General features: G+C 39.2%; 1 protein-coding gene and 1 long non-coding RNA gene across 2 annotated transcripts; one reads left to right on the top strand and one right to left on the bottom strand.

Annotated features, from left to right (window-relative positions):
- The first annotated feature begins 208 nt into the window (after nucleotides 1–208).
- On the top strand, nucleotides 209–1,179 carry LOC139194065 (uncharacterized). The gene is made up of 2 exons (XR_011578781.1): nucleotides 209–343; nucleotides 1,012–1,179. It is a non-coding gene; the product is annotated as an uncharacterized lncRNA (long non-coding RNA).
- Nucleotides 1,180–1,934: 755 nt separating this feature from the next.
- On the bottom strand, nucleotides 1,935–5,169 carry LOC103423221 (ruBisCO large subunit-binding protein subunit alpha-like). The gene is made up of 8 exons (XM_008361295.4): nucleotides 4,910–5,169; nucleotides 4,320–4,500; nucleotides 4,033–4,154; nucleotides 3,701–3,908; nucleotides 3,461–3,606; nucleotides 3,059–3,365; nucleotides 2,481–2,932; nucleotides 1,935–2,355 (listed from the first exon to the last, which is right to left on the bottom strand). Exons 1-8 carry the CDS (start codon nucleotides 4,961–4,963, stop codon nucleotides 2,068–2,070), a joined length of 1,758 nt encoding a protein of 585 aa, XP_008359517.3. The 5' UTR covers nucleotides 4,964–5,169; the 3' UTR covers nucleotides 1,935–2,067.
- Nucleotides 5,170–9,389: the final 4,220 nt, after the last annotated feature.

The raw sequence follows: 9,389 nt of genomic DNA, 5'->3' as shown, positions 1-9,389 counted from the left end.
GTTAGCTCTTATTAATGTGTATGAGTGCATGAGTTCCCCTTAATTAGCAACAAAGATGTACCTTAGTTTTTCAGGGTGTTGTAGCCTCGAGGTTATCTACACTGTTCTGTGTTTTCTTTGGTTAATTTTTTTACTCACTCACTCTCTTCTTTCTCTCCCTTTGTCCAACTAGAAGAGTTCAATATAAAACGAAGCTGCCGCTGACTTTTTGCTTTTTGCTCTTAGGTTTCGGCTTGCAGATAGCCCTATGTGGAATAGTTGAAAGATCAAACGGGTTGCAAAAGAAGTTTCCCATCAATGGCTCCCCTTGGACAAAAATAATAGCATCTAGGAACAATTCCAGGTTAACATACTCACTTTATACCTCGAATCTTGCCACTTGCCACGCGGGATTAACTTCAATGTGTGGAATAACCGAAGGGGCATTCAAAATTTTAGCAACAACAATTGCATCAAAAAACCTTTTGATGAAAAAAAAGGAGCAATTACAATAAATTAGACAATCTCATTTTGCACACCAACAACTTGCTCTGTTGATCCACATGCTACACAAATTCAAAACCAATATAGACTTTGATTTACTGGTTGAATTATGAATTGATGTTATATTATGGACAAGTGTCCTCACACTACATGAATATTAGAGTGAAAAGTAGCGGTGCTATTAAATGTATCCTTATCATCTAACCTCACAACATTAACATAAATGGTAATGTAGGAAATATGTGACGTGAATTTTTATTATTGATCACTTTCATATGTTACTTAACTATTATAGTAATTTTCCTCTCTTGTTGTCTTTTCTTTTGTCAAATAAATTATATTGTGTCCTTTTTTTTAAGGGAACTTTAACGAAAAGCTCCCGGTACTGTTCACTTTAACGAAAAACCACATTTTTACACTAAAAAGTCAATCCTGGTACTATTCACTTTACCCTTTATTTTGTCCTTATCATTAAAACTCAAAGTTTTCAAGCCCTTTTCATTAGTTTTTTTTTTTTTTTAAATGTAGGAATCCAAAAGAATTTAAAGTGGACTTCAACAGATCAAGTATGTAGGGAAATGATAGGAGCAACATATCAGAGATCGTCACCTTATCTGCGCTATTCCTTTTTTGTATTGATTAAAATTTTAGTGTGTTTCAATTATTGGTTCAATTTATATTTTGTTTATATTAGTATGGTTCATTTGCCTTCACAAAAACAAAATTAAAACACTTTTCCACTTGAACCAAATGTGGAAGTGAAAAAAATTTTGATTGATGCGCGTAGCGCGCTGTGATGTAAAAAAAAGCCTTTCGCACTCACAAGGCGCGTGCAAAAAGGCTAGTTAAATATAAAGAAAGAGAAATTAGAGTATCATTTCCTTCTACAAGAAAGCAACTTGTTAATAATAATTGAAGGAAATGATCGTCTAATTTTTCTCTCGATCTCTCTCTCGTTTCTTTATGATTTTCTTTTTCTTATATTTTATTTCTAACCCGCACTCTTTGCTCTCTTTTTTTTTCTACTCTTTTTCTAACAGCGAAGAATAAGGAACAAAAAAGAGGAACAAGAAAACATTTCCCTGAAATCGTTGGACGGTCCATAGTCTTCTTAACAAAGGACATTTACACTAATGAAGAGAGGGTAAACTTAATCTCATAATGAGTTAGCAATAATGTAATTCAAATTCATTTTTGACGAGAATCAAACCTAAAACCTCTCATTTATAAGTGAAAAAGAATACTACTAAACCATAATACAAAGTGACTTGGACAGTCCATAGTTTAAACATTGTAAATCTTTGTTTTTCCACTCTCCAACCTTGCCTTAAAAAGGCTTTAAACACAACGAAGTCCATGCACAACTCGGCATGTTTGTTAACCCGGTTAAAAAAAAACTTGTTTCTGCATAAAGCTGTAGTCAGAAGAAAATTACTGAACGCAACAAGACAGAGCTCTCAATTTTATCACATCTTTTATAGAAGTTCATTCATAGTGATAACAGATGTTTTAACAAACGTCTATGACCCGAAAGCACCGCGGAATCCACTCCACAAAAAATTCTGACTCTAAAGATGCTCCACATTACACAGTCATGCCTTGTGGGGCGGCGGCCGCGGCCAACCTGGGCTTAGCCTTTTCCACCACAATGGCCTGAGTTGTCAGGACCATTCCGGCCACGGAAGCTGCGTTCTGCAAAGCACATCTTGTTACCTTCGCTGGGTCGATAACACCGGCATCGACCAAGTTCTCGTACTTGTCTGTCATTGCATTGTAACCAACCTCCCATTCACTATCCCTTATTTTATCTACCACCACTTCGCCTTCAATTCCAGCGTTTTGAGCTATCAATGCTGCTGGTGCTACCAGTGCCTGCACGCACAACATAGATTGAGTTGTCAGATTTAAAGATACGTATTCGTGCAAATTAGCCGGATGATACCAAATTACGTGCATAGTAAGTCTTAAAAAGAGAATTATCATAGAATGGTTGTTACCTTCTGGACAATGTCAGCTCCAAGCCGCTCATCTGCATCAACAAGTTTTTCCTTGATAGCAGGAACATATGCTGAGAGATGTACCAAAGCAGCACCACCACCAGGCACAATCCCTTCCTCTATGGCAGCGAAAGTAGCATTCTTGGCATCCTCAATACGGAGTTTACGGTCCTCAAGTTCGGTCTCTGTAGCAGCGCCGACCTTTATAACAGCAACTCCACCTGACAATTTGGCAATCCTCTCAGCCAATTTTTCTGTGTCATAAACAGAATCCGTCTCGGACAGCTCTTTCTTCAGCTGTGCAATTCTGGCTTGCAACTCGTCCTTTGATGCTGCATCAGCGATAATGGTAGTGGAGTCCTTTGAGATTGTCACCTTCCGGGCCAAACCAAGCTGCTCAACTGAGGTGTTCTCAACCAGTAGACTCAGATCGTTGGCTTGAAACTCAGCTCCTGAATATATGGAGAACTAGCCGAATGAGTAACAAACTAACCAAGCAACATCTAATTGGATACCAGATATCAAACTTTAACTTGTGCTGTAGAATTATAATCTGATAAACGAAGCCAAATCTTTACCTGTCAAAATGGCAATATCTTGGAGGAGAGCCTTTCTCCGTTCGCCAAAACCGGGAGCTTTGATAGCGGCAACATTCAGTATACCCCTCAACTTGTTCACAACAAGAGTCGCCAAAGCTTCCCCAGAGACATCCTCAGCAATTATGAGCAGAGGGGCTCTCAACTGAGTGGTCTTCTCCAATAGAGGAATTATGTCCTTGATGGCTGAAATCTTCTGGTCAGTAACCAGAACTCTTGCATTCTCAAATTCAACAACCAACTTCTCAGGGTTTGTAACGAATTGAGGAGAGATATATCCTCTGTCAATCTGTAACCAAAGACAACAAACGTCAAGAGGTGATAATCATAAAATACAGTAAGGAAAAGTTGAACTGCAACTAAAACCAAAGAAAGGAAACACACCTCCATTCCTTCTTCTACCTCGACGCTGGTCTCAAATGAAGATGATGACTCAATGGACAATACACCATCAGGTCCAACCTTGTCAATAGCATCAGCAATCATTGTCCCAATTTGCTCATCGTTCCCGGCAGAAATAGATGCGACAGCTGTAAGAAAAATAATGATCAACATAAGAATGTGGGGCTTTCAGTAAATTATTAAACGTGATGAAATAACCAGACATTCATCAAAGCACAGTACCTTTAACATCATCACGACCCTTAACAGGCCTAGACTTATTCTCTAGTTCATCCACCAGCCCTTGCACCGTTTTCTCAATACCCTTCTTTATTGAAACGGGATTTGCACCAGAGGTCACACTCAAGAGCCCTAGCTTGATTATTTCCCGTGCAAGAATTGATGCAGTTGTTGTTCCGTCACCAGCAGAGTCATTGGTCTTGCTGGCAACCTAAATCAGATGAAACAAGGAAACAAGGTAAACAAAAATAACCCTACCACGATAATGTAAATTGCGTAACATGCTATAGTATGGTACTACTCTGGGGAAATTACTATAAACACAAAGGTCAAACCTCTCTAATGAGAGCTGCACCAGCATTCTCCATGGCGTCAGGCAACTCAATAGCTCTGGCAATTGTGACTCCGTCATTCACAACTTTAGGACTACCATATTCATCCAGCACAACATTCCTCCCTTCAAAACATAAAACGAACATCAATATTCGGAACTACTCAAGTTCAAATAGCATACCATGAAAACAAACCGCTGAGTACTAAAAACTGTTGAACATGCGAAATGGGTTTCTTTTCTTCACAAATGCACACGAGAGAAGTACTTAAGATAAAGACAGAAAGATACCCCTAGGACCAAGAGTAAGGCCAACAGCATCCGCAAGCTTATCAATTCCGGCCTGTAGCGCACGCCGTGAATGCTGGTCAAAAGAAATTTCTTTTGCAGAGGACTTCACAACGAAGCGACCCCTTGATTGCCTGTAATTCACCCTATTGTTTTGCTGGTGACTCACTCCCCTTCTCAAACTCTGCTAACATATCACAGCGAAAAACCGAAACCGATTAAACATAGTAATCCTCCAATGCTATTAACAAGCACCCAAAAACCACAAAAACGATGAACCCCAGATTAATAAACGCTGCATTTTCCATCCTTTCCAACAAGAACCAACTAGCAATCACAAAACTATCCAGTAATTCAAGCTACATAGCTACCAGTAATTCACCCAAAAGACGAAATTGTGAGAATTTAACCAACCAAACATAACCCAGAAAGATTAAAGGAAATAAACCTCAAATCATTAGAATATGCAACCCAAAAACACAATCAAACCAACCCACAGACCTTAAACCATGTTTGGTTTACAGGAAATGATAAACCAAAACCCAGAAATTCAAACGGTTTCCCAATAGCAGGCAGTTGAATAACCCAGTTACCTGTTTGGGAGAGCAGAAAACGGAAGCGGAAGTAAGAGCATTGGCGGACGCCATTGTCAGAGCTTCAAGGGTCGCAGCTTTAGTGAGGGAGTAGGAAGTGTGAGTGCGTGGATAAGATAAGAGGGTCTCGCAGCTTTTGCTTTACTAGGGTTTTGCCATATTGGGTTTTATTATTGTTGGGGACAGAGCGAAGACGTTCCAGAACCTTCTCCTGCTTCCAGAAACAACACCCTTTGATCTGAGGCCCGGTGCTAACGTGCGCCATGAGTTTTGCGTTTTTTACTTTATATTTTTAACTGGGCTTATGGATTGGGCCCATCTTCGTGGTTTTGCTGGAGTGATTTAGTTGAGTTCGATGTCTGTATCCAATAATCAGTTACAGTGAGCCTTCATTCATATTAAAATAAATAAATAAATTACTCTCATCGCACTTAAATTTTGCAGTCTATTATAAGAGTTTGATTCTTATACTATTGATATTACACTCAATTTTTCAGGCAATTGGAGGAAGGCAGATCGAGGGCTGCTAGCACCATCCCATTAAAAATATTTATTTATTGTCATTCCTCTCTTGATTTTACTCACACTCCTTGAAATTTATTGTGTTTTTACAAAATCTCTTGAGTTTGAAAAGTTACTCTTAACACTCATTGAATTTCCATTCACTTTCACATAACACATTTAACCAACAAAACTATAAAAAAAATTGTTGATATCAGCATAAAAAATCACTTAATGACAATTTTACCCTAGTAGTTAATTACTTAAAAAAATTATAAATAAATATAAGGGAAAATAAACAGTTGTGGGACTATGATTTTCTACATTCGGAGTAAGGTTGATCTAAATACCATTACCTCAGAAGTCTGGTCATGGACTCACCAGCTCCAAGTAGAGTTGGACCAGACGGAGCAGCGGTGCCACCATCGCCCTGTTCCAAGGCAATAGGCGAAGTCCGAACGACTTCGCTGGTATGACTAGACTTGTTCCGCAAGACACGCAATCTGATCCAAATATGGATTCAATCAAATCCTTCGTAAGTCTTGGAGTTGCTATAATCTAGGAATTGACATGTACCGCAAGTAGTCACAACTCCTAAGAGGGTGCAATATCTACTTCTAGATATCATCTCAGATTCTCTCAGCTTAGAAGACGAATTCTATCCTTAAAAGGTCACTCTCTACACAATATAAATACACTCATCTAGGATTCATCTCTAGTAACGCAATCTAAGTACTTTAATTCTTTTGGCCACTGCTTGAGTCTAAAACAGCTTACTAACTTGACCGTTGAAGAGCCCTTGGCCGGCATTAGGATGAGGCACAACCTGTTTCAAGGAAGGTGCATGTATGTTTGTGAGGCTTGGCTTCCTTTCTTAAAGTGCCCACCCCAGTCGTAGGCTTGCTCACGGTTGTTCCTGATTTGCAAGTTGCTCAAATTTGTGTCTCCACCATCCGCTACGGTGCGCAAATTTGGTTCCTACAACAGCTATGTAAAAATGAAGGTAAGTGTTTTTAGTAAACTATAGTGCTAAAAGTGCTTTTAGCAACAAAAAAAAAAAAAGAGATAGGGGTAAGATTGTCAATGTGAAAGTTTCATTAATTAGTATTGTTCACCTACCTCCGATGGGAAAAACACTTTTTATAAGCATGTGTAGAGTTGCTTCTGCTTTATACTATTTTGTACCAATTTTTTGAAAAAAAAATTATTTCATTTGCCAAACACAATTAAGGCCCCAACTTTTTAAGAAGTTGCTTCTATAAAAAATTAAACGACATCAAACCAACCCTTAGATGAATGCTTAAAGGCCAATATCCTGGACATATATTAACTGTAGATGGGATTTATGCAATTAATGAGATGGGATTTGCTTCAAAGTTTCTCCCCCGTCAAAACCCTAATGCCTCCCCTAGATCAATGACCTAATCATATGATCAGACTTACTTTAATTGATCCTACAGTGTACAAGAAGCAAACAGGAAGCCCCAAGAAAAAAGAGTCAAGGAGCTCAGTGAAGTCCCCTTCCAGTGGCGAGTAATGGAACAAAGCTTAGTAATTGGTCTATCTAAGGGCTAATTTGAAGTTGCTTAACAAATGGCGTTATGAAAAAATGGAGGAAAAAGTGGTCGTGGATAGAGGAAAGGGAGGTAGTTGGTCAAATTATAAGGAGCATGGTTATTTTACAAGATTGGCCATGGAAAAGTGGCATGTGGGGGCACGTGACCATTTTCAACATTGATTTAGACAGAACAACGACAAAATAACAACACTGATTTGCGGGCTAATATTAAGGACTACATTGATCGATTTTCAACTTAAAAAACTATCATGATTGAGGGGGTCAATGCCTTAGCATTAGAACCTTCACATTAAGGATTATGATAAATATAATAAAACTAATAATTTATTAAAAACAGATGAAAAGGAAAATCCGCAAGCCATATGTTGAAATTTTCCTTTTCTTCGATTTTCATACATAGTCATTCATGCATGTACAATACATGTTAAGTTCAGAAGAGATTTAATTTTTATGAATGAACCCACTAAAAATAGAATGAAGCATTTAAATTTCAATATAAATTAGAAGAAGAATAAGAAAGTTACACGCATATTACAACTAAGATATTTTGAACTCATATCTATAAAAATTACCAAATTTATACATACGGGACACATATATAAATCTCAACCAACCACCAAAAATTTCAGAGAAAATAACTTGGAGATCATTTACCTCTCTATCACTCCTCAAGAGAACCGAAGGAAAACCATGTCACCAAATAATGTATCAACCACAAACCTCTGCCATGAAAAATCTACCAAACGCCTTCGTACAAAGGTAAATGGTCGTGAACCTCGTATTCGCCTAACACCGAGATGCGCCGAACGTCTCTTTCAACTCACACGCGAGCTTGGCTGCAAGACTGAAGGGAAACAGTAGAGTGGCTGTTACAGAAAGCTGAACGATGTATTATGACTATCATACAAAATGATGTCACTTCAGGTAGTACCCCTTATAGCATTAATACATCGTTCAGCTTCAGATAATACCTCTTTGTCATTATAAATTGGTGCTATAAGGAGTACTACCTGAAGTGACACAAAATGGTATCATTTCAGGTAGTACCCCTTCGTCCACCACACAATCATGCTGTAAGTTTTCAAGAGGGAAACGAAGTAGTTTTTGAAGGAGAGTGTGTTAAATTGACAGGTGTGCCATCATTTTATTATCCATTTGAGTATGAACTAATGGATATGAAATTCTCACATGAAGAGATTGATATGTTGAAGGTGGTGACACAACAGACTAGATGTTGGTAATGTCATTTTGCGGTTGTATTTATTTATAGGGCAAAAGACTGTTTACTACCCTCAAGTTTCATGGTTTTCAACATTTAGTACATCAATTTTTTTTCATCCCAGAGTCATACCTAAAGTGTAAATTTTGGGACAGTCTCATACATCCGTTAGTCAAACTGTTAACTTTGCTGTTAAATGATGATGTGGCACCCACGTGGACAATGACTGGGTGCCATGTGTCATTAAAAAATTTAAAAATATAATAAACTATTAAAATAATTAATTAATTAAAAGTTAAAAAAAAAAATCCCTAGATCCCTTTGTCTTCCCCACCCCGACCCCCCTCCCTTCTCCATCTGCACATCCATCCTTCCCCCATCCCCTCCGCCCCCTTCATCCCATCCGCCCCTTTCATCTTCTCCATCCGAGCACCCCCATCACCCACCCCTTGCCTACCCGAGCCACCCTTTCTCCATCCACTCCTCCCTCTGGCACTTGCTGCAACCCCTACCCTCTCTTCTCTCCTCTGCAACCACCCACTCTCCCTCCCTCTCTTCTCTCCTCTACAACCCACACCAACCACCCTCCCTCCTTCCTGTCCTCTCTCTCTGATTTCCTCACCGGAGCTCCGCCCTCCCTACGCCACCCCCAGAGCCATCTCTGTACGCCCCCTCTCTTTTTCTCTCTCTACAATTTGAATTTTTGGATTTGGATTGATTGATTGACTGATTGGTTGTTTGATTGAGATTTGGTTAGTTGGTTGTTGTTCTTGAATCTCTGCAGCTAGGCGAGATTTCTGTGGAAGAGAGGGTCGCCGTGCTTCCATCTGAGGACAAGGGACTTGTCGGGTTCCTGGACCTTGACGGAGTGGACGACTGAGTTTTTGGATGTGCAGAAGGAGTGGACGGGACTAAGCCTATGCAGAGGGAACGGGAGAAAAAACGAAAGGGAATCTGGGGAGAAGGGGGAGGGGAAGGATGGATGTGTAGAGGGATGGGGGGTCGGGGTGGGGAAGACAATGGGGATCTGGGGTTTTTTTTTTTTTTTTTTTTTTTTACTTTCATTTTATTAATTATTTTTAAATTTTTTAATGACACGTGGCACCCAGTCATTGTCCACGTGGGTGCCACATCATCATTTAACATCAAAGTTAACAGTTTGACTAACGGATGTATGAGAC

This window comes from Malus domestica, chromosome 03, assembly GCF_042453785.1.
Source record: "Malus domestica chromosome 03, GDT2T_hap1".
Taxonomy (NCBI): Eukaryota; Viridiplantae; Streptophyta; class Magnoliopsida; order Rosales; family Rosaceae; genus Malus; species Malus domestica.
Note: the sequence above shows the minus strand (reverse complement) of the source record. Positions and strands in the feature narration are given on the sequence as shown.